General features: G+C 39.9%; 1 protein-coding gene across 3 annotated transcripts in view; it reads left to right on the plus strand.

Annotated features, from left to right (window-relative positions):
• The first annotated feature begins 331 nt into the window (after nucleotides 1-331).
• Nucleotides 332-26,454, plus strand: part of CRISPLD1 (cysteine rich secretory protein LCCL domain containing 1) — a 59,891-nt gene continuing 33,768 nt past the window's right edge. For 2 of the 3 annotated variants that reach the window (XM_075213677.1, XM_075213678.1), the window contains exons 1-2: nucleotides 332-468; nucleotides 973-1,302. In XM_075213677.1, the coding sequence (XP_075069778.1) occupies nucleotides 1,045-1,302 (258 nt within the window). In that variant the 5' untranslated portion in view covers nucleotides 332-468; nucleotides 973-1,044. Of the gene's footprint in view, nucleotides 469-972; nucleotides 1,303-12,994; nucleotides 13,063-26,454 lie in introns of those variants that run through there. The other variant, XM_075213679.1, reaches the window with a different exon arrangement.

Consider the following 26,454-nt stretch of genomic DNA (forward strand, 5'->3'; position numbering starts at 1 on the left):
AAACCTACAAATGTTATTATGTATGTATATTGTTCAGATATCAAATAATTATTTCTATTATGTTTTGTAGTTACTAATAAATATTAATTTTACTGTAAAGAGAGCTCAACCATCCCATACTAAAACGTTTACACCTGTAGTCAAACAAATACAACACCATAAAGCTTCAAGACGATTTTCTAAATTCTCATCCTCTGCCTCCAGCATACTCGACCACCCACCTGAAAACTAGTGCATAGAGCACATGACAATCGAGACTGGAGAGGGGGGTAGTCCCTTTACCCAGTCCCAGCGTCTGATAACTCCTCCCCCCACCATCGCTGCATCTTGAGTTCTGCTTTGAAAGCCGCGCTCTCTGTGCCGGTGCGATCACTAAGTGACAGTCGCCGCTTCCAGCGCTATTACCCAACAAAGCACAGCGAGCCCCCCCAACTCTGAGCCACTCTGCACAGTCCCCTCTCTGCATCAGTAAGTAATCAGTGCCATGCAAGTCTCTGCTTCATTTTCTTTTTTTCTTATATATGTGCAGGTCTGGGATTTTTACTGTACTCTGCAGGTCACTACCAAAAGCATCCAAAAAGCTAGTGTCACTATGTAGATTTCCCGTTTATACATAAAATGTTATATATTTTCTTTACTTTATGTACGGATTACATTAGAGGTGGAGATGGGTTTTCTGTAAGTTATGTATAGAATGTATGTGAAAGAAATGTCTTTAATTCTAGTTAGTTGTATATAAACTACTGCTCTTGTCTGTGTTCTGTATATTAAATCTATGCATTCAGCATTGTGTAGCAGGATTGTACAGTCCTATTTTCTTTGCTTCCTAGACAAGTAGAGAAAGTTGAGTTGAGCTAAATAGTCTTCAAAATCAGTTTTAGATACTATTATAGTAGACTGGATTCCTTTGCTGAAATCAGACACTCCAGTTGTCTCGTATATAGTCATTTCATGCTGCCTGTCTTCACACAGGAAAATCTTGGAAGTAAATACAGCCAGATTTGGCTTGGAGTTCACCCCCAAAGAGTTCCCAGACCTCTCACCATGAATTGTGCAGCACGAGAGTGGCTCAGAGTGGCTGTCTTGCTATTCATAGCGCAAACAGTTGCTACAATGTTTACTCCTAATGCCACACAGTTAGACAGCCTCCTGGAAAAGTATATGGATGAAGATGGAGAATGGTGGGTTGGCAAACAGAGATCTAAAAGGGCCATAACAGAGAGTGACATGAAACTCATCCTGGATCTGCATAATACATTGAGAGGTCAAGTGTATCCTCCCGCTTCAAATATGGAGTATATGGTAAGGTATTTCTTTTATATTTTAAGTAATTGCTCTAAGGTACAACTGAAGGTGCATTTCAGTTTTTATTTTAATTCTGAACACAACTGTTGGACGTCTTGATGAAGTAGCACAGATTGGAGTTCAGCAGCTTTATTCTCACAGGTAAATTTCTCTAATGGTCTTAAAAAATAATTATTCTGATTTTTTCACACTGGGAAATTCTAAAAAATACTTGACCTGTTGGGGGTACTTGATTATATGTTTGAGAAGCTGCCATTTAGAGTGTAATTTTTGAGATCTCTTGATAGATAAGAGTTCAATAGCAGTCACTGCTTCATCATCATCTTGCAGTTATCTTTGTGTTGGTAGAGTTTTTTCTTTTTTAATAAGGTTCTTTGAAGGATAGCTCCACCCAAAGTGTAAATTCAGTTTTGTATGGAATTTCTTACTTTTAACCTGATCACATAACATGGTCCAGTGATCGCGTGATCCGCCAGGTCTCTGACATCCGGCACACACTAGGCGCTTCTTGCGCTCTCCCTCTAGCCGTTTCTTGTCAGTGGTGTGAAAAAGTGAGAAGAGTGTAGCAGAGACATTGGGAGATGTAAGCATCAAATCTTCTGGATTGGGTTTACTTTATGATGTTCCACCCAAAATGTCATTTTAGGATAGCCCTTAAAAATAGGGGATAGTTGATCAATTCCATCCTGTTTCTTAATGTGTATTAAATGACTTTCTACTGATAAATCTGCTAGGGCTCTTTCTCTGCACACAAGAACCATTGAAGATTGCCCTTGAGGTAATCCCTTCAATGGTGTCCTATATTATTTGAATATTGTTGTACATACTGTAGATATTTTACTAAGATTGAGATATTGTAATTCGTTATGTAACTATATGGCACATGCTATATAGAGGAACAATACTATATACAGCACTATTTCTGCACAGTAATGCTGACAAACATAGGGCTATATTTACTAAGCTGCGGGTTTGAAAAAGTGGGGATGTTGCCTATAGCAACAAATCAGATTCTAGCTGTCATTTTGTAGAATGTACTAAATAAATGAAAGCTAGAATCTGATTGGTTGCTATAGGCAACATCCCCACTTTTTCAAACCCGCAGCTTAGTAAATCTAGCCCATAGTGTACCTGTCTCCTATTCTCAGCAGAAGCAGCCATGTTGTAGGCTGTACCCAATATTCATGAGAATAGAAACTATCATCACTAGGAACTAGTGAGATCACTGAGGCATGAGATGCAGTATGCAGCCTACAATTCACTAGGATTCACAAAAATATGAGGCTCTTTGTGGCTTACACACACACTTACTTTTTAAATTTCCTGTGGCCAAACACAGTCACACAGCATTCCTCAAACAGGCTAGTGAGAACCTTTAAATGTGTACCAACACTGGGCATCCTGAAAATCACAACAGGTTCTTAGGACTAGATTTACTAAGCTGCGGGTTTGAAAAAGTGGGGATGTTGCCTATAGCAACCAATCAGATTCTAGCTTTCATTTATTTACAGCTCGAATCTGATTGGTTGCTATAGGCAACATCTCCACTTTTTCAAACCCGCAGCTTAGTAAATCTAGCCCTTAGAGTGTTTTACTGCTACATAATTCCACTTGGCATCGTCTAATTTCATTTTATTATATTTTTGCATAAACTGAAGCTGCTAATAGAGCAATCGATACAATCAGTTCATGTTAGTGACTTGAGTAGGATGAACTTCCTCAAATATATAGTCTTATGTTGTGAGCAGGGATAGGAAGCGAATGACTGATGTCTTAGGCAGAGGGGGACAATTAAAAATATACACCTTAAAAGAAAAAGATCAATAATTTATATTCAATACTATTTACAATGGGCAGAGAGAGCTTGTGATTTTTAGAATTATTTGTGCTCCTGAATTATAACCTAGTTGTATTTGGCTATAATAACAGATCTAGAGAACCAATTAAAACTTTAGAAGTAATTTTTTTTTCCTTTATTGATCATAATGATCTGACATTTAATTTATTTTGTGAAAAGAAATTGAGCCTTTAGATTTAATAGATTGGAAACCTTCTAAGCATCAGTAACCTCAACCTGTATCTTTTGATAAATCCTAAACATTAAAGGTCATTTAATATTTACAACATATGTCTACATGTATTGGTGCAAATGTGCCAGTTTGTCTGCCATGTGCATATCACAGAACACACCTGCAGCATGCCTTCATTCCGGATGGCGGACCTGCCCCCATAAATGCTCGCTACTTGACCTTTCACAGGCTTGTGGTCTGTTGAGTAATGTTCATGGTGGAAACGGTAAAATCCTGCGATCATATTAAGACCACACCCTTTATCGATTTAAATGTTACAGTTTTTCTCTTAACATGGTACTCGGCTAATTCTGATTTATGTTTTATATTATTCATGAGAGTGAAGGAACAACAGGACCGGCTTTATTACAACATTCAAGTCGCATCCCGTTGAACCTATAGGCTGATGTTTGGTTTCCATCAAGGATGTGTAAAAAATTCATAATTATTACGATGGGAAAATGTTGTGCGTCCGCTGTAAGAAGAGATCTCTCCTAACCCAAAATGCCTGTTCCGCTCTTTGAATGTCATTTAAATGTCCACATTCCGGAAATCAAAATCTCTTTTTATTAAATGTGGGTATGTAACTATGTATGTGACTTGTCCGCACTCCACAAGGAACATCCTAATCCACACATGTCCTGAAGATGAAACATGTTGCACCCCTACAGAGGCTGCCATCTGTGTAAATCCATGCACTTCCATTAAAAAAGTGCATTTGAGCAAAAATAGGTATGTGACTTCACAAAGCGGCATTTGCGCCTAGGGTCCGAAGTTTTTCACTTTTGTAAATGAATGACCCTTACTGACTCAGAGGTATTTTGTCCCTTCCAGAATGGCTTGGTATTATGGGATATTTTAAACTGCTCCCTTAGCTGGGTTAAAGTCAGCAATTTGCACACATCCACAGTTTGTTATGTTTAGAGGATATAACATTCCCAGGCCACTAGAGTTTACAGAGAATGTTAAGCAAAAAGCATCCAGTGAGCAGCGGTTCTGTGTGCAAAAAACACCTTGTTAATGAGAGAGGCCAGAGGAGAATGGCCAGTCAGGTTCAAGCTGATTTGAAAAAAATGTATTACATAAAGTTATTGAACTCAAGTTTTATTCATCAACCCATGTAAGCAGCAGTTACTGCAAGTGCTTTCATTGTGCTAGAAAGATCAGTAAGGCAGCTTATTGTATATCGTCCCATACAATATTTTATATTGTTAACAGCCCACCAGCATTTCTAGTGCACAAAGAGGGTTCCAGACAGCTGTACTTTCCTCAACCCCTGCCTGTAGATTTAGCGTCTGGACAACGGAATCTGAATGACAGGAAGGCTGCACAGTGTTGTTGACAAGAGGGACTTCAGCCTAAAAAGCTCCCAGTCCTACACAGCTTGGGTCGTGCCTATGTGATGTCAGTGAAATGCTAAACGTGCTCAGTGGAACTCGAGAACTCCGGGTCACGTGATACCCGCTGATTGACAGCTCTGAGAGAGGAGAAGAGACTAGAGCGAAGATGCAGGAGGCTGAGTCGCTGTCAGCAATGTCATGCTGCATCCCTCTTTGTTTGCCCGTCCAGTTAACGGTTCGGACTTGCGCTGCCATTGTATAAGATGCACCCAGTTTTTAGACCCCCAAATTTTTTGAAAAAAGGTGTGTCTTATACATGGGGAAATACGGTAACTCATATAACCATTTGTTGCAATAGTGATATATAGAAAAACATTTCTGAACTCACACCATTTCCAACATGGAGGTGGACAGGCTACCGTAGCAGAAGACCACACTGGGTTCAACAGGAAACTGAGGCTACAGTGGGCACAGACTCACCCAACTGGAAAGTTGAAGATTGGAGAAACGTTGCCTAGTCCGACGAATCTCGATTCCTGCTGTGACCTGCAGGTTGTAGTGTACGAATTTGCTGTAAAACAACACAAATCCATGTGTCCACCCTGCCTTGTGTCAACGTGCAGGTTGGTGGTGGTGCAATGGTGCAGGGAATGTTTTATTGGACACATTAGGCCCAATTGAGCATTGTTTAAATGCCACAGCCTGCCCGAGAATTGTTCTTAAACATGGGTCTTCTTGTGGGTACTCCTGTCGACACATTTTATTACTCACCATGCACGCACTCACAATAAGAAACATATTTTTTCTCAAAGCTATATCCTATGGACTGCTAGACAACGTGTTGACCTAAGGTCGATAGTACAACACCTTAGGGCAACACAGGAAACCTGGAGCAACATTCTCCAAGACCTTACAAAGCTGCTGGAGAAATATATATATATTTGAAGTTTTATGTTATAGAGCTGGGCACATTGTTCTGTTTATATTCTTGTTAAAATTTGTTACAAAATTTTTTTTGCATTTTTTTGTATAGATATTATTTTTAGTGAATTAGTGACATGTTCACATTACAAAAGAGTGTAAATGTAATGTTTGGAGATTTGACATATAGTACACCAGAAATCTCCACACAATTGTTTGCTCATTGTGTGTTGATAGGTGATGACTCAGTTGTAATAGCATCAACACATCTAGAGTTTAGCAGACAGATGGCCTTAATTGCTTGTTTGACCTGTGAAAAGTGGCATTGTAAGAATCAGTACCCAATCATACACACTGCTGACGTAACATTACCCTACTTGTACACAACATTGTGTATGGAAAGATTAAAAACATAAGGCAGTGCTCCTCAGCCGGTGTGCCGCAGCACATCGGTGTGCCAGGAGATGTTGCTAAATGTGCCGCAGCACACCGCTGTGCCAGGAGATGCTGCTAAGTGTGCCGCGGCACACCGGTGTGCCACGAGATGTTGCTAAGTGTGCCACAGCACACCGGTGTGGCAGGAGATGTTGCTAAGTGCGCCGCGGCACACCGGTGTGCCAGGAGATGCTGCTAAGTGTGCCACGGCACACCGGTGTGCCACGAGATGTTGCTAAGTGTGCCGCGGCACACCGGTGTGCCAGGAGATGTTGCTAAGTGTGCCGCATCGCAATGCCTCCAACAGGACAAAAATCACAAGATTTCTGGCGATACATGCATCATTCTATGGTTAACTGGAAGACATTGCCTTAAGGAAATAATTTCACCATTTGTTCCATATGTTTTCTTTGTAAAATATTTTAGTGAAATAAAGAGTTCATTATTATTGTTATGTTACGGGGGTGACACTTATGAATGTATCGCTAACGTGTGACGTTCCTACCAGCGGTAATTCCTGTTTCTTTTGCAAAAATTTTCTTGGTGTGCCGCAGAAGTCTTGGAAGGGCTTAGGTGTACCGAGGGTGAGTAAATGTTGCGGAGCACTTCATAAGGGACAATAAGGCATCAACTTTGAGCTAGCTTCTATGAGTTATATTCATTGAGCAATGCGTCTTACACTCTACAGCATGCATTCTGCTCTGAACCTTCATGCAGCCATATCTTGCACTAGCCTCATATGCAGAGGTGGATGCATGTATGTATGTTTAATTTACTCCTGGCACTTATGCGACCTGTTGCAGACCTTGACACACCTTGAGGTACGTCTTACTCGGCATGACACTTTTTTTCAGACAAACTTTACATCTGCTTTATTTATGTAAAATGTGTGCAGCTCTACATGAGTCCCTGTGGCACAGGAGCAGGACAAAGATAGTTGCAGTGAAAAATCTGTGGTATCTCTGGGGACAAGTGAAGTGTGACATAAGTCATCACTGCAAATCAGAAAAGATAAAGACCACTTGTAGTAGTAAACTAATGCTAGCACGTCGGCTAGTATTAAATAACTTCATCATTATCATCGGTTAGTTGTAAGGTGCCACAAAACTATGCAGCATTGGACATCATTATAACAAATCCTACATAAAAATAAAACACGCAAAACTAAACAAGTACATACGAGGTAGATGCAAAGGTGCAGATTTGAGACTGATGGCAATGGCGGAATTACCATTGGTGCGGCAGGTGCCATGCACCGGGTCCCATGGAGATAATGAGGCAGATGCAGAGGGTCGGGGGGGGAACCGGTTCCCGCCTCCCTGCAGCCGGGCCCGCAGGTCGCTAGTTCCGCCTCTGACCAATGGGTATATTTACTAAACTGCGGGTTTGAAAAAGTGGAGATGTTGCCTATAGCAACCAATCAGATTCTAGTTGTCATTTTGTAGAATGTAATAAATGATAACTAGAGTCTGATTGGTTGTTATCGGCAATATCTCCTCTCTTTCAAACCAGCAGCTCCAAACCCCTCCAATGACCGGCAGTGGGCAGGGTGGGCAGGGCGGCGACGTCATCACACCCGACGGCATAGTCAGTGAGGACTGAGGAGCAGAGAGTAGCCGGGTGACGAAGAAGAAAGAAGACTGAACCGAAGAAAACAGAAGAGAGTAAGAGAACAGAACAGAATAAAACAAGGTAATTAAACTAACGGAACCAGAAGCACAATGAGTGTAATGCTGAGCTTCAATCACTGTATAAGGATTACTTTTTGAACTTCTGAAAATTTCCAGTCATTCATTTAAGTTTCACCATTTTTTTTTCAATATTGCCTTTCCCTTTGGTTTAAAGGTCAAAAAGTATTTAAAGAACGCACTGAAAATATTCCTAAGAGGCTGAATGAACTAAACATAAACTTTCCTTAAAGCTATTGATTTGTTTGTACAAATCTTAAGCAAATGAAAAGGAAGAGTAGTTAGCACACATTGTATTAACACAATCTGTCCACTGGATTGTCATCTAGAAATGCTCACGAAACAGTCTGACTTACTTTATATGATATGGAAGCTGTATAACAAAGCCATCCTGACCACAGTGATTTCAGGTGACATACTCTGCAATATACAACAATACCAGACATGTGGAGTGCAGGATAAATTATGCATTTAAGAGTTGGTCTAGGTACGCCCCCAACGATGTAAGCCATGCCCGCTTTGATGGCGTGCTGCCGCCCAGCGGCAGCACACAGCTTAACCTTCTACTCAACTATAGTGGTAAATGCTATGTTAAAAATAAAATTTTGTACTATGGATTGTTTCAGGGAGGGGATCCCCCAAACCAGTATCTTGCCTAGGACACCGTGAGGTCTAAATCCGGCTCTGGGAAGCAGTAGTTCGGTGGTTAAAGGTGCTAAGTATAAAATGATGACACTTCGAGCCATGCTGAAGATCCCTATTCAAATTCCAGTGTCTGCTCCATGGGATTTTAAATAACTCACTTCCGCTCCCTGTGTCTCAGATGCCAAAACTAGATAGTAATCTTGCCTGGGCAGGTAAACCGTGCCTGAACCATTCTGTATACACCACTGCATAATATTGTGTGCTATATAAAAATAGTAAATAAATTTAAAGTATGCAAGTGCAAAGTCTGCACAGAAGTAGTGTTCTGTACTCCTGGGCTCCATAGTAGAAATGTGTAGTTAATGTTTGGGGGAAAAAGCTGACCAGAAAGGAAATAATATGAAACACTCTCTTCCCTTTTCGCTTCTAGTATATAAGGAAATCGTCCTGATTACTTTTGGATCGCTTCCAATTGACATGTTCGTGACAAGAACCTCCTTCTTCTTAGAAGTTTTTAGAGCATTTCAATTCCCACTCCAAACTGTTAAGAGTGGGAGAGAGGGGGGAAAAAAAGGTAATTAGCCGTGCCACATTTACTAGCTAAAATCCATTTCTTTGTCATATTTCTTATTTGGTTAGATTTTCAAGTAGTCGCATATGCAAGACATATGTTCGGCTTTTTAAAGCTGTTTATAGCAATATTGTGGAATAAAATCCTACTGCTGCTAACTTGTTTAAATTTGGCTAAAAGAGGATAAATATGTGAGTGTGCATGGAACTCTGTTTCCTTGAAAAATGGTTTAAAGGACCTTTAGCATTGGAGTCATGTAATTCTATCTCTATTTTTTTTTCATACTGGTCTTGACTTTTTAATAAATTGAAGTAAAAAATATTATGGTGGTATTTCCATGAATTGAGTTTAAGAGCAAACTATTTCCTCTGTTTGCATTTTTTACTGTTGCAACCATCAATTTAAACAAGTTTGGCAACAGGATGCAATGTTCTTTCCCATTTTTTTTAATGGGTTAGCAAATTGAAAACCTGTCTCTGATACAAAAATGCATCAATTAAAGTGGAACTAGATTTATTGCATATTTATTTAACAAAATATGTGATCTACAATGGTATTTTGGTCCTAGCAATGTAGTACCACCATTTTCCCCACAGGGTGTAAACGGACAGTATTCTTTAATGCTACGTTATCAGGTAGGGTGAAAACAGTATTTGAAATTGAGTTTCTGGTGTGGAAATGTTTTGTCTGCTCAAACATGGTGAACGCTCACCAAGTTACATGAGTGAATAGGATTACTTTGCTATTTGTTGTCATAGAATGCCTCTTTAATACATTGAAATCTATTCCCACTCCTTCCACCCTAAACTCTCCAACCCAAACCCTCCAGCCCTAAATCCTTCACCATCACTGCCTAAGAGCTTGCTTTCTACTTCAAGGATAAAAGATCCGATATGAAATGGTATCCTCTCCCCTGAACAAAAACCTGATCAATTCCTCTCAACCTTGGACACCCTCTTTTTATTTGATTCCACTCTACTACTTGTCCACTTAACCATATCCTTTCCCTAATCAGTGAATTGCTGTCTCAACTAACATCTGTAGTATCTCTCTCCTTCCCCCTCCTATTCTGAAAAAAAACTTCACACAACCTATTGGACCCTCTTCAGTCCAGCTTTCATTCCCAACCGACTGCTGACTAAGGTTGTAAATTATTTGATCACTAATAAATGTAAAGGCCATTCATTTAACGTTCTTGACCACTCTCTTCTCATAAAGTACATATGCTGAACTTCCAGGGCCTAAAGGACACTGTCCTATTCCGGTTCTATTCCTACTTTTCAAACCGCTCCTCCATTGTTCCTTTTTCTGGATCAACTTTACCAATTGGATTACCACAAGGCTCAGTGCTAGGCCTTTCACCTCTTCCCTATATATGCCATGTCTCTTGGAAAACTAATAAGCTCCTTTGGATTTTAGTATTACCTCTAGGAGGATGATACTGAAAATGATCTATTTCTCAGGATTTCTCACCATCTGTGTTGGTCCATATTACTGAATGTATTTCTGCAATTTCATCTTGGATGTCCTATCGCCAACTTAAATGCAATCTTTCAAAAACAGCTAATAATATTCCCACCAGTCACCAAAAGCTCCCTACCTGATATTTCTTTCTATTGACATGCAAATACACGCTACCCCTCAAGCTCAATACGTAGGTGTCTTCCTTGACTCAGAACTATCTTTTGTTTCCCAAATCCAATAAAATAAACAACAAGACTTTCTTCTAGCTGTCAAACCTTAAAGTATTCCCTGAAAATTCCCATCTTAGGGGGCAAGCCTATTAAATTCTGGAGCTTTCCTCTCAAACTCCCTAGACTATCTACCAGTTTACCACCCTATTAAATAGTTCACTGAAAACTTTTTCTTCTATCATACAAAAAAAAACCTCTGTCATGATAATGATTGAATTAGGAGTTAAGGAAATAATAAAATATTAATTGCTGTAGTTTGTGAACTCACTGGGCCTAAGTAATCTTGGAACGCAAAGTTAAGGCTATTTGCGTATATTTAAAATCTGGGGTAAATTGCATGTGTCAGCCTGTATTCAAGTACAAGCGGATAACAAGAAACATTTCCATGTGAATACGGGTATAAGTATCCTCTGGCTGTACGGTACTCGCTGTATGCAAACAGACACAACACACTGCACGATACGCACAATGCATATGTGCAATATAAAGTACCTTCAGAACGCATGGGAAAAAAATGAAATATACTAACAATTAATACTATAATCTTTAATAAAAATATATTTTTAAAAAAATTAAAGGTAATCATTTGTTTCTAATTGAAATAGATATGTCAGGATGTTCTTAACTGTACATAAAATGCATTTCTACTTGCAAATACACTATCACACATACGCATCCGTCATCACTGTCAATCAGCACTTACACCTGCCATGTAGCTGGTACAATTGATGCGACTGAAAATCACGTACCTCAGAGATGACCAGAGCTTGAATCGGACGAATATCCGTGCACACGACCTAGGCTCGTCCGCACTGTACATTGCCTACGTGCATACGCCCCTTCCCACCCCTGTTCCTCCCTTCGAGTCGTGCTCAATGGGAAGTGTCATTTGCATTCACAGATGAATTTCATACACTTGTGTTCAGTGTTGTAAAGTCCTTTTCTGAGCATGCGCAGAGCAATTTCACGCAAGATACTGAACACAACGGGACTTAAGATGAATTAGGCCCTCTGTGTGCAAGTAAAGAAGTGGTCGATTGACTATACGGAAATCTCTTCTGGACATTTGTTTTTCTTATCAATCTGCTAGTGTCCCTATCCTGATACAAAGCATCAGTATCAGGATAGGGACACCTTGTAACTCAGCCCCAATCAAGGGACAGCATGTAAGATAATGTATTTATAACCCCAACCATAGGCAGAATTGTGTAGTAACCACACGCGCCCAGTAAGAGTGTCAGCTCTTGAAACACATCTTGGTGGTGGCAGAAGGTAGAATCATTTTGAAGGTGTTTAGTCATTTTTAGACAAACCAGGTGGTTTGCTTTTGATCATCCCATTTCACACCCACACGCCACACAGGCTCAGGTTAGTGCCTAGTTTTTGTTATATGTAAATGATTTGTTTTTGGGATAATTGGGCCTCATTGTGGGTCCAGTTCATTAAGGAATGTAAATGGCGATTTGTTCTGTATTTTGCATAAAAACGCTCTGTGCATGCCCAGACCTAGACCATACGCCGGTGAACACAGCAACAACACCAATTCCTGTGAGTGCAAAGGAGCCTTACTATAGCCTTCAATTTAATGGGAGGAGCAGTGAGGGGCCTGATGTATGCAGGTAGTCAGTGTACAGTAAGGGCGCGCTAAGCTTTTGCGCACATAGCAGCATCTCATTCAAGCTTTGGCCATCTCAAAGGTTCGTGTTTTTATGTCGTATCACTTGCACAAGCTACAGGTAGGTGTAAGTGTCGATCACAGTGTGAGCCATCATTGTGCAGTTGATGAATATGGGTAAAAAGCAGCATTTCCAGTGACAAACATTTTCAGGGGCAAATCTCTAAAACCTAGGACTGTACCTAGAAAGTAATGACAGTTGACAACTGTGATTGGTTAGTTTTCCCTTACAGTAGTTCATTTCATTTATGCTTTAAAAGCTTTAAAACGTGTGATTTGCTGGTTACTTTCCCAATGTTTACATTGTGTGTGTGCGTGTATGTATGCATGTGTGCATGGCCGCTGTCAGATATCATGGGGCCCAGTACAAATGACGCGGGCCGCCCCCCCCAATGAGCGCTCCCTCCCCAGCTCCCTCTTCTTCTGCGGCGGCGGGAACAGTGGTGTGACGTCAGGTCACACCACACAATCAGTGAGAAGGGAACATCACATGATTGCAGGGGCGGAGCAATGATTCCCCTGCGATCATGATTGGCAGCTGCCTGGCTGTCACAGGTAGATCACATGATCGCAGGGGAATGATTCCTCCACCCCTGCGATCGCATTCTGCTGCCTGGCTGTCACGCTGACAGCCAGGCTGAAGACAACAACAGACAGCAGCACAGACCAGCGGAGACGCAGTGGAGACCAACGGAGACTGGAAGACAGCGGGCCCCCTGGTAAGTATGTGTTGATATTGGAAGGATGGCACCTTTTCTGTGGCTTCAGGATATCATTATAGTGTCTAATGTTGGCTGTTTTCGTTTGTGCAGCAGTGATGGTTCCATTGTAAATTCCAAGAGTCACCTACAAAAAAAAACGTTATCAGTTAGTTATAGTTAACAGTTGTAGAGCTAATGTTGTGTGAAATGGAAGCTCTGACCAAGTCGTAGTTAGGCAGGCATGTTTATTAACACAAAACAGTGTAACATATATATATATATATATATATATATATATATATATATATATATATAAAATATATAACATTCCCTATAGTACAGTAAATAGAAACTATGTGAGCGTATATGTAATAGTGCCATCTAGTGTTAATTCATTTGCAATTAACTCATTTATAATCACCTTCATTCCTTCTAATGGGTTATACTATAACAATCAATGTATTGAACTTGACTCTAGCGCTTGGGTTTATGGATAATTCAGCCATTCACAGGTCACCTTAGCGCATCCTCTTTCAGTTCAGAAGAATAGGGCTAATTTGTTCTTTCTCTGAAGTAAATAGAAGATATTTCTGATTCCTGACAAGCTCTCCTCTTCTCTCAGTTTGGACTTTATAGGATTTGTTTGTTTGTTTGACGTACTCATATCTCTTATTTACCTTTGTGACCAATGTTTTCAACCTCTTTAGGTTTGGACAGTTGTAGCTAAATTTTCATCCTGAAATATGTCCTGATTTGTGGACCCGTAAGGTGTGCTGGGGAGTAGTAGCTTGTCATTATTAGTGGTATTAACCTGTAGTTAAATAGAGCAAAAACATGGATCCAGGTTTTTAAGGATCTTCTTACCTTCATGTTCTGTCCCACCATTGTTTGTTATTCTTTTCTTAGATCTAAAATATAAAACAAAAAACCTAAAAAAAACACTATTCCATGCGATTGCCAGACACTCATTCTCAATATGTGCACAGTGTTTTGATTTAATAAGTGTTCTTGAAGTGTTCACAGAGTTCTACAAAACTCATAAAGCAATACTCCTCCAGGACCATATCTGCTTATCGACACTAATCACCATCAGGCTTTTTGGATTATAAAACTGTAGAATTAGTAAAGTAATAAGTATTCTTTTATTTTTCTAAAAGCAATCTCTTGATTCGACCCCCAAACAAATGAAATATTGGTTCTCAATAGTTGCCACAATAAGTTGACTACTGCAGTAGCCTTTCAAATATCATCTAAGTGATGTTAAATACTTTTGTGTCAAAAAAGACATAAGTATTATAGGAGTGATACCTTTATTGGCTAACCAAAAGTAGTTAGCACTTCTGCCTCACAGCGCTGGGGTCATGAGTTCAATTCCCGACCATGGCCTTATCTGTGTGGAGTTTGTATGTTCTCCCAGTGTTTGCGTGGGTTTCCTCTGGGTGCTTCGGTTTCCTCCCACACTCCAAAAACATACTAGTAGGTTAATTGGCTGCTATCAAAATTGACCCGAGTCTCTCTCTGTCTGTGTGTGTGTGTATGTGCTAGGGAATTTAGAGTGTAAGCTCCAATGGGGCAGGGACTGATGTGAATGAGTTCTCTGTACAGCGCTGCGGAATCAGTGGCGCTATATAAATAAATGATGATGATGATTTAACATCACATAGATTTATCTGGCTAACACGGTATAATAATAATAATAAAAAAAAATTTTTTTGCTATACATTTTAAATATTATCTAAAATAGTTAACTATTTCTAAGAACCGTCTAATTTCAGTAGCACTTGTTTGGTGTTTTTAAACTTCTAATCACTTCCACCTTTTCAGGGCAAGGTTTTATCATCCCTTGTTCTAATCAGGGCCATCTCTTCCATTGGGCATGATGGGCAGGTGCCCGGGGGACCCACAGGCAAGGGGGCTCCATAGACAGGGCTCTTAAGTAAAATAAATAATCCTGCAAAAAAAAAATCCTGCAAATATATCTATATATCTATCTATCTATCTATATATATATATATATATATATATATATATATGATACACATATGTAGAGGTAGGGGCCCTGCTGCAGCACTGCTTTGCCCGGGGGCCCATAATGTTGTTAAAGTGGCCCTGGTTCTAATTATCTGTCCCCAACAGTTTATTTCCTCTGTCTGGAAACCACACTTTCCTTGCTTAATGTGAAACCTGAGTCCTGAATTATGTTGAGAATTTTTGCAAGTGTGGCATTGTGATCTTCCAGTGTCTTACTGAAAATGTCATACACAAAAATAACTTTCTTTTCTTTTGAAAGTAGCTCAGTAATTTTCCTTTGAAATATTTCTGGAATACTGGTGATTTCAAAGGGTGTAATAAATGTAGTGAGTTTGGCTTTTTGCTCTGTTAGAGGGATTTGCCAGAATCCACTTGATGCAATCGGTTTGTAAAATGTACAGTTGTTTCTAGCACTTTAGGAAGTCTTGCAGTGTTGATAGTATGAACGTTTCCCTTACATATAGATATTTCTGTTTTTGTGTGTAACTGGGTCCATTCGCATTCTCGGGGGAGTTGCATCTGTATTTTCCTGAACAAGGTTATATTGTTTTGTCCTCTAACTCTACTTCTGCTCTCTAGAATAAAAGAATATGATTGCTGCGTGATACGGGTATACTATAGAGCAGTGGTCAGGGAACAGGGGTAAATTACCCCAAATGAGGTAAAAATTAAATTCCTGGGGGTAATGCTGCCGATTCACATGCTGTCAGTTGGATTGTAGACCCATTGAAATGTGAAATTGCTGTTGTACCAGAAGAGCCTCAAGGGTTGGCAGAGGCACTTCTTGAGCTTCGATTAAATAATGAAGCATGTATTGCATTTGAAAACAAAGCAGATCTGTCATATTTTTGGAAGTCAACAGCTACAAAGGCATTCAAAATTGCACATGAGGAGGCAGTCAAAACGTTGCTGCCTTTTGCAACAACCTACCTTTGTGAACAAGGATTTTCCACTCTTAACGAACATAAAAACAAAGCAGAGAAAAATTGATTGGATGCTGAAGATTGCTCTGACATCAAAATGCCCCAATATTGATGCTCTCGTATCAAAAATGAAGCAACATAATTTCTCCAAAACCTGAAGTTTTGAAGTTGAAGCTTTCAAAGAAATTTTCAATAGATTCAATAAAATTTTGAATTCCAATAATTAATAATATATGATTTCATTCCTTTCAAATCAAGGGGGTAACGACGGCGTATCTAAATATATTTGGGGGTAAAAGGTAAAAAAGTTCCCTGACCCCTGTTATAGAGTAACTGCTTCAGGTTACAAAACAATTTCTAAGGTCTCACATTTTAGGAATCCTGTATACCCAAATGCCTTGTCAATTTCATCAACTCTTTGTACCAGGCCCATTTTGGCAGGAAAACCACAACTTAGCAATTTGTCAGAGTATCCATCATTTAACACATAAGGCCTGATTCATCAAGACCTTTTGTGCGTATTGTGCACAAAATCACCCTACGTATGCCCAGTTCTGGGCCATATGCAACTAAACGCGGCAATGTTCAATGCATCTTTGTACTCAAAGCACACTCACTACAGCCTACGATTTCTGGGAGGGAACGTAGTCAATGTACAGTAAGAGTTGCCAAACTCGTGCGCACGTAGTCACGTCCAAATCAAGCTTTGGGCAACGCAAAGTTACTTGTTTTTCTGTTGTATCTCTTCATCCAGTACAGGGCTAGTCTAAGTCCTGATCACTAGTGATGACAGCCTCGTATGCATGCTATAACATGTGTTTGCAATCAGGTGCAACTGTAAAATATTATTTTATGTACAATAGACATTAACAGTGTCCTAATAAATGTATTTCATGGAAGAAAAAAATGAATATAAAAAAACACTTTTTTTTAAAACTATGTTGTCATTAATACTATTATTAACAGGTGACATTAATTCAATATTTTTTTTTCCTGTGCATTCTTTTGCGACTGTATATTCCACATAGGCATTGGATGTATCCCGCAGCATCCTGTAAGTGTCAGAGCAGACCTATACCCAAATATATCAGCGCAGATATCTTCAGATGTTTACAACGCACAATTTACGCACGTTGGGCTCAGTATGGGAGCCTTGATAAATCAGGCCCATACACTGGAATCTTTAAATTCTGTCCTGTGTATATTGCTTCAATGAGGAATTTACCAATGCAATTTAATTTACATCCAAGGCTCTCAAGGCTTGAATTTTGTCTGGGCAGCTCTTGTGATTCTTGCAGCGGATTCTGCTATGATATGACAGTCACATCTGTTAATTTTAAAATCCTCAATCCACAAAACAGCTTGGTCGTCCATGCTGGTTGTCTGCTTTTAATGGGACCTAGGAAGAGTGTATCGTATTCTAATGTGATCACATCTTGTGCCATTTTGTTATGGTGTGGTGTGACTTCTCCTATATCAAGTACACATGTGCTGAAAATTTCTATTTACTTTCTGATAAGTATTGGGACGGGGAATATGCTTATCCAGGATCTTTGGTCTGGCTTAGCAGTATAAGCAGAACTATACTTTGTGAAATAGCTGTCCTTGATTTGGTATATTTTTGGATTTTTGAGCTATCATTTTTTTTCTCAGAAACCTCCCAATGTTTAGCTAAATCCTATAGGCTTCCATATAGTACTCTGCATTTTTTTCCTGGCTACTGAGACTATAGAATAGGGCGCATAAAGTATCTCTCTTGATTTAAAGCAGTGATGGACAATATGATACACTCCAGGGGCCATGTGGGTGATGCTGATAATTACAATTAAGACCAGTACCTTGTTTCAAAGTTCAAATCCTCAATGTCTATTGAAGACATTCACATCCACAGAACATCTCTTCTTGACATACAAATGCAATTATTTTGCATTTTACATAATCTCAACAAAACAAGGGGATATACTGAAGGATATTCAGCATATAAATTAAGAGAGGGGTATAGTAAAGTTTCCAAAATTGTATATGTAGGCTAAAATGTATATGTAGAATAAAAACAAGGTTTAGCCAGAAACAAGGGATTCACTTTGACCACACATAAAGAATAAGATTAAATGTTAAATGTAAAGTTGCCTTGTCCTGTCTTCTCTAGCCTTCTTTTTTTTCCTTTTCCCATTTACATGTCTTGGTGTCTGCATGGTTGAGGGAACAAGACTATGTACATGAACTTGAAGGTCAGACCAGTAAAAACACAGCTGTTTTAGCTGAAAACTACTTCCTACAATGGAACTACTTTGAACTCTTTGATATTAAAACAAATATGACATATTTGTTACCCTTATCATAGCATGGATCACAGAGAACTCCAGGGTAGGCCAAAAGTAATTTGGACAGCTGAGATATAATTTTAAAAATGTTGAGATAACACCATTTAATAATAAAACTGAGCAGTGGATACCGACCTTGTCTAATTTGCTATATTGGAGAACGTTACCAACTATTGCAGTCCTTTAAGTGTACCTGTCATTGTTCCTCCAATATTTAAAATTACTATAGTACAAAATCTATTCAAGGCCGTGCCCACTTTCTAATAAGCCTTTAGGCCCTAGAGCAGTGAATCCAAAACTTTCTCAGTTCGAGGCACCCTTAGGGTTTCCATAATTTTTTTAATTCTCCCCCAAGCCAAAATAATTACCAAGTTGCACCCGCCTTGCTTACCACCGGCCCTAGCTGCGGCACCCCTTTGGGACTGCTACGGCACCCTAGGGAGCCGCGGGATCCAGTTTTTGGAACCACTGCCCGAGAGCCTTGTTTAGTAGTCCACGAATTTGGTCAGAGTCTCATCTTGCTAAAACTGTTCCTCTTTTGTTCCGTGTCACAAATGCTTAGGGATTACTAAAAATAGCTGTTTGTTTCTCTGACCATAACCTCCTTGGATCATGTAAAGGCTGTGTACTGAAAGCTGGCAACTCGATGTCACAGAAAGCTTGTCAGGTGCACAGTGAGTCTGCTCTTGCCAGTACATGGGATGTTTCCAATTCATACTCATGAATGTTTATAGTTGCCCAGGAGAAGTCTATCGTGACGCTGGCAATTTAAAATGTGATATAGAAGAAACTATACAGTTAAAAGATTAGCCCCAACTGTTAACCTATCTAGAAATTATTATAATTACTGGCTATGTCATCACACTCTCTCCTAAATGTTAAAATGTCAAATTGTTATCAAAAGCATAATTATGTCCTAATCCCTAAAATTTCGAGCCATGACACTAGTTATCAGTAAACAAGCAAAGACCATGGATGGTCAATTGGAGTTTTTTTTTTTACTTGTTAGAAGCCACAACAGAGGCAACATCCTGTATAATCAGAACTTCACTATTCTATACTCCATTGCAAAGGCAAATTGCTGTATAGACGTAACTTTTCATCTGCATAATCAATTATCCACATCTTAGAGGCTATGACTAAATGCTGTTGTACCATTGTATGACATTGTGTGGTAGTGTGTCCTCTCTGACACCTACATGGTGATAGCCTCAGGAAGGTCAAACATCCAGCTGTAGCTCAGAGTTGTGAAAAAAAGTGAAACACAGGTGGAGCAGGTGACTGTTGCACAGACATAGGGGATGAACACAGTAAATACAAGGTCATCTTCTTGCACGGATAAAGTATGTGTATTTATTTATTTATGTACAGTTTCTACAAGCAGTCTCTAGTCTTCACATCTCTTAACATATTGCATGAATAAGGAATTCCGTAGAAATCGTAGACTATACATCAGCACACACACTCTAATTCCATGTTTTTTCTTTGATCAGCTGCATACCAAGCTATCGTCATTGTCGACACTGTTCTATCAAAGATAGAAATAGTCTTATCTCTATAGATCTCTATCTCAGACTTGGGAACCTCACTGTTACGGACTTTCCTTATCGCCGCCGTCTGGAAGCCGCACTTCCGTGTTCGGCGGTCACGTGACAGCAGCCTAGAGGCAGGGATTTTGAATCCCCGTCATTATTTAAAGATCACTCTGACACTCGCTGAGTGTTCCTGGCTCCTGTTCTTCGTGGATTGCTGTGTCTTCCAGTCTCCTGTTGTTTGCCTGTGTTCTGACCCTGCCTGTCCCACTATTCTGCCTCTCCAACCCCTGTGTACCGACCCGGCTTGCTGACCACTCCTCTATTCTTGTGACCCGTGTACCGCCCGGCCTGATTGATTCCAAGCTTGCCTCCTGATTCTGCCTGCTTCTCTTTCCTGTGTACCGACCCGGCCTGATTGACTTCACATTTTCTGCTCCTACTCCGCTGCACTACATCTTGGGGCGAACCTGAGGACTGCGACTCCTTGCAGCGAAGCCCACCCCGCCTTGCAAAGGTTCTTGGTGAACACTGGGGAGATCGTTAGACTCCGCACCTCAGGTAAGCCAGCACTAATCAAGATTAGTAGTAGTAATCCAGTAATCTGTTACACTCACATGATCCTATCCCACCATCTTTCTCTTCCTCTGCAGTTCCTCCTTTCCCCTTTCTCTCCCAGCCACTTCCCCCTGCAATTCTATTCCCTCCATTAGAGACTGCAACACTTGTGGTGTTATTGCATCAAGGGCAGCACGGTGGCTTAGTAGTTAGCACTTCTGCCTCACAGCACTGGAGTCATGAGTACAATTCCCGAATATGGCCTTATCTGTGTTAAATTTGTATGTTCTTCCCGTGTTTGCGTGGGTTTCCTCCAGGTGGTCCGGTTTTCTCCCACACTCCAAGAACATACTGGTAGGTTAATTGGCTTCTATCAAATTGACCCTAGTCTGTGTGTGTGTGTGTGTGTGTGTGTGTGTGTGTGATAGGCAATTTAGACTGTAAGCTCCAATGGGGCATGTACTTATGTGAGTGAATTCTCTGTACAGCGCTGCGGAATTAGCGGCTTTGTATAAATAGATGATGATGATGATGATGATGAAGAGTCAATGAAAACACTAAGGGAAAAAACAAGGCTCTGGTTTGTTCAGTTTTACTGATGTAATACAAGAAACAGCAATTTTGTCTTACTATCAGTTCTTTATACTGTGTATTACAATATTACTGATATATTGCCCATCTCTACACCAGCTTTTAATTATACGTTGTCTGTTCATATATCTGTTTTAATATGTAAATGCCTGTATGTGACAGAATGCCTGGATGTGACAGGTGGTCTTTAAATAAACTGAAGAACGTGTTCATCGCTTTGTGTATACAGTACTTTTTGTCACAATATCATAATTAACGATAGTACGATAGGATCATTAGTGATGTGTCAGTGATATATAAATGTCATGTACCTTTTATGATACATTCAGGTATTTTAGATTTCCTATAAATATATTATATTTGCAGGTCCACTGTAATTTCTGTGCTGCATCATACAAACAGGATCAGAGTGCCAATGTTTTTTTTAATTCTTCAGTGAGACATCAGAGAACAGCATGCAGTGCGGCACATGCGTTATAAGCTAGTGTAGTGCTAGGAAAATTCTTTTATGAAGTCCCGATTGGAATGTGTATGGTCGCAGAGCACACACAGAGATGGCCAGCAGGTCAGAAGTTAGAAGACAAGCCAGGCACAAAGGCAGGTGGTAAACACGTCATCGGAAGCCAGTTTAAGTAAGAGACAAAGTCAGACACGGCTTGTTCACTGGCAGGAGTTATACCATGCAGTCAGTGACGAATGAGAGTCAGCGGCATATATTATAAGAACCAGGAACTTTTTGGAAATAAATTTAAACTATTTAAACCATGTGATAAGTTTCCTGAATGTCCAGTAACAGCTGAGACAAATAGTTAATGAACACAGTTATTGACCTGAACATTGGAACGCTATTTAGCTTACTGACCTCATTTCATAAGTTGCCCAATACTCCCTTTTAGGTTCTAAATACTGTACATCACGGTTCCTATTTATTTCACTAACCCAGTCACTGCCGGTGCACCCAAAGTCTGAGTTGTTATTGCAAAAATTGTTGCTGATCTACTGTATAAGAAGAACCCTGTATTCAGTAACTGGCCTTGGAAATGTTAGCGAGAGCCGAAAATGTATTCCTCTGTTGTCTTCTTTCATAAGTAGCATTCGTAGGCAACAAATTGCTGACAGCATAGCAGGGTGGTTTCCTAATATACATTGCAAACTACCACTCCGCGCTTTGAAAGCTGTCCTTCTTTTTGTCCACAGCTTGTATATATTGGGCTCCCGTGTGTCCTGTTGTTCCTGGAATTGAGGCACTGAGATTTCTGATGAACACAGATAACTGTGAGTTGTGCAACTGTGAAATAGAGTAGGAGAAAAAATGATCTCGTTCAGGAAAACTGAAGAATTCCATAACAAGGCCAATTTGCAAAAAAAAAAGCAAAACTTTGACAAGACATAATATTCTTTTGACAAGTCATGTTTAATTTGAATTAACTTTTCTGGTTGGGAAAGTGAAAACTGCTTACATTGGCAGGTGATGCAGATATGGGGACTCGCATGTACTGTATGCATGTCTGCAAACAATGCCCTCCTCTGGAGAGAGCAGTTTCTACACGTGCAGTACCTATATATTTAGAGTTTATCTTAGCCAGGGCAGGACAAATTCCGGGTACTCATGACTGCTCACACTGCAGGGGGAGCTGCTGTCTTATACATCCTGGATGGTTGCTTACGGGTGCTCGCTCCTAATGGAGCAATCTGATTGGGCATCAGTACTTGAAATGGCAGAGAGTGCCCTGCATCCCTGTTGGTCATTTACTGTATGCTTGTTCGTGAAGTCTGCTGCTTTTGCCTCAGTTCCTATTCCTCCTGTTGCTTAACTTTTGCCTGGGTTTTGGAATTCACTGTCTGCTGCCTGTCTTGACCCTTGACTTGTCTTATTGGATCTTCTTGCATGCTGCCTGCCCTGGCTTTTAGCTTCCCTGACCTTTGGCTTGTCCTATTGGATCCTCTTGCTGGCTGCCAGCCCTGATCTTTGGCTTGTCTTATTGGATTTTCTTGCTCGCTGCCAGCCCTGACCTTTGGCTTGTCTTATTGGATCTTCTTGCTCGCTGCCTGCCCTGACCTTTGGCTTGTCTTATTGGATCTTCTTGCTTGCTGCCCGCCCTGGATTTTAGGTTGTTTTATTGGATCTTCATGCACGCTGCCAGCCCTGACCTTTGGCTTGTCTTTTTGGATCTTCTTGCTTGCTGCAAGCCCTGACCATTGGCTTGTCTTTTTGGATCTACTTGCTCGCTACTTTGCCCTGACTATTGGCCTTCCTGGTTATTCCATAGTATTTACTAGTTTCCATATCACTTTACTAGCTGTCACTCAGATAAGTCCTTACTACACTGAGCTTAAGTCCTGGGGGCATCTGAGTACCTGTGAGTATATACGACACTACGGGTATGTGGCTTGCTATAGATGAGGACCTCATTTTACTCTATTTGTTCTATATGGCCATCTGGTATCCAGCAAAAGCCCCCTAAAAAAGACATTAATGTTGTAAGGCACATTTTTAGATGTAACTGTATTTTACATTAAGGTTTGTACTCAAACAGCCAGAGTGCTGGAAGGCTGTCAAATGATGGTACTAAAATCAATGTTAACCAAATAAAGCAGCCTAATAGTTATCTATTAATATTTAGTAATTTCACAGTGCATAGCTTTCCTAGCTGGTATTCAGCGTTTAGGAAGTGTTTGGATGTACGTTACAAACATGAACATCCCAGTTATTGTTTTTATACCAGTTACAGAAGTCCGAAGTGGCATGTAATATCCATAGTAATTTTCATTAGGGGTGCATTATTCTTTAAGAACACCCCAAATTCATTGCTTGATCTACCACACTTTTTCATGATTTTTGAAATCAGTTAGAAGTTCTTCAGTACATGAATGCAGTTGTTACTGACATAAAACTTCTTTCAGTTACTGTGAGGAGCTCTACTAAACAATTTAATGTGGTGGTATACCAATGAAATTTCAGACATTGAAGCTGCTGTGACATCACTTATCTGTTCCTTTGTATCAGCAGAGTGCATTCTGTGGAGCAAATTGCATCATATAAAATAGAAAAAAAAACCTCTCTCCTAACATGTCAGCCTGCTAAAAAGAAAGAGAGCAGGATGGTCATATTTAGTTAAATACTCCAGGCCTGATTCATTAAGGCAGTGTTTCTCAACTCCAGTCCTCAGGACCCACTAACAGTGCAAGATTTCCAGGTGACCAGTGAAAAAGTTATCCCACCTTCTACATTGTGTCAGTCAATAATGAATACACATGTACTGCTAGGGTGTCCTGAGGACTGGAGTTGAGAAACACTGCATTAAGGCATGTAAATGCCGATACGTGCTGTATTTTGCGTAAAATCGCTCTGCACTTGCCCAGAAATAAACCATATGCTAGAGAATGCAGCAATAGCCCACTACATTCCGAGCGCAATGGACTACAGCCTACAATTTCATGGGCAAAACGGGAAGGGGAATGGCCATATGCATGAAGTCAAAGTAAAGTAAGGGCGTGCAAAGCTGGAGCGCATACAGCAGCGCCCGATTCAAGCTTTGGGCATTTCAGCGGTAGGTGTTTGTCAGTCTTATCCCTTGCACCAGCTACAGATCTGGTGTAAGTGCCGATTACTAGTGATGACGGTCACGTATGCATTTTATGTACAGTAGACATTAATAACATCCTGATAAATGTATTTTATGGGTGGGATGTAAAAAACAACTTTTTATTATGTTTTTAATCTTTTGTCATTAATGACTATGGGCCTGATTCATTAAGGATCTTAACTTAAGAAACTTCTTATTTCAGTCTCCTGGACAAAACCATGTTACAATGCAAGGGGTGCAAATTAGTATTCTGGTTTGCTCATAAGTTAAATACTGACTGTTTTTTCATGTAGCACACAAATACTTGATAGCTTATTTGTACACTGAAATTTAAAGTTGATATTTGTGTGCTACATGACAAAACAGTCAGTATTTAACTTATGTGCAAAACAGAATACTAATTTGCACCCCTTGCATTGTAACATGGTTTTGTCCTGGAGACTGAAATAAGAAGTTAAGATCCTTAATGAATCAGGCCCCATATTATTAACAGGTGATAATAACTGAATATTTTTTTCTTGTATGTTCTCTTGGGACTTTATATTCAACATATGTATTGGATGTATCCTGTAGTGTATAGAACATGAATTTCTAGTAGATTAGTATTTAGCTTAGTGAAACAGATAGTTTTATATGTACACGTGTGTACTTGAATGTATAGAGGAATGTGTGTCAAAAAAGCTGCCAGACGTTGGAATAAGGGTATTGGCATCACTTAAAATTAATGTTATACAATTTACAGATGTAATCATTATTTCTTTAATAATACCATGTGCATTTTTACATTTTTCTATTAATAAGCATAGTACTTTTGATGTGTAGTGTCTATTGTTGGAATCCAGGAACAGAATGCTTGTCTTAACGAGGTTATGCTCAGATTGTCAGACAACAATCCGGCTTTCAACCCCCTAAAGCCGATCATCTGTCCTTGCCGTGAAACTAGAGCCACTTCTTCCTGGCTTTAATGGATTTACGGATGTATAAAGTGCAGTCCTGTTATTTGGCGTGAAAAGGGACAGTAGACCATTGTTGTGTGAAAGCAGGTTTTATGTATTGAAAATGATAGTAAGCAATACCACACCGCAATGTCTCTTTATTTGCTAGAAAAGCAATTCCTTATAAGTTTCATAGTTACATTTGACTGTATGTTCTCTAAATTCAACACGTATTCTATATTTGTTCCATTTCCTTATTTTGAATCCTGCAGCAATAATATAGTTAATATCAACACATTTTTAAAACTAATTATCACTAGGGAATTGGTGTCCTGAGGAATTTTATCTTGGAAGGCTGTGTCTGCAGGGGTAAACGCAGGATTTGCAGAGGGGGGTTTCCACACCACGCCGCCAGTGGGCGTGACCACCATGCATGGGGGCGTGGCTATTATTTTAGACAGTGCTTGGCTGCTCTCCAACTCTTTCTATCCCCATAATATACACGGGCAATGCTGTGTGCACTACTGTTAGGTGCACGCAGCTCTCCCTTTTCAAGCACAGCCGTGTGAAGCGGGAGCAGGGTCCAGCCACCTCAATTATACAGTACCCCAGGCTTGGAGGGGGGTTTCCAGGCACTAGGAACCCCCCCCCCCTCGGTTTGCCTATGGTCTGGGTGAAGATATATTAGCTGTAGAAGAAGAGTCAAGGAAAATGCATCATCTGGTGAAAATGTGGCTGTATATTGAAAAATTTGTTGTAAATTCTGGTCTAATCAACATTAATTTTAAATGGATTGTTCACTAATGAGGCTTTTGTATAAAGAAAAAAAAAGTATATTATTTGTACATTAACCCACCCGCCTCCTCATAATGGTTGCGCATAACTTGCAAAGGATGACTGCGTTTTAAAAATAGAAGTAAATGAAAAAA

Source organism: Mixophyes fleayi, chromosome 5 (genome assembly GCF_038048845.1).
Source record: "Mixophyes fleayi isolate aMixFle1 chromosome 5, aMixFle1.hap1, whole genome shotgun sequence".
In the NCBI taxonomy this organism is placed as follows: domain Eukaryota; kingdom Metazoa; phylum Chordata; class Amphibia; order Anura; family Limnodynastidae; genus Mixophyes; species Mixophyes fleayi.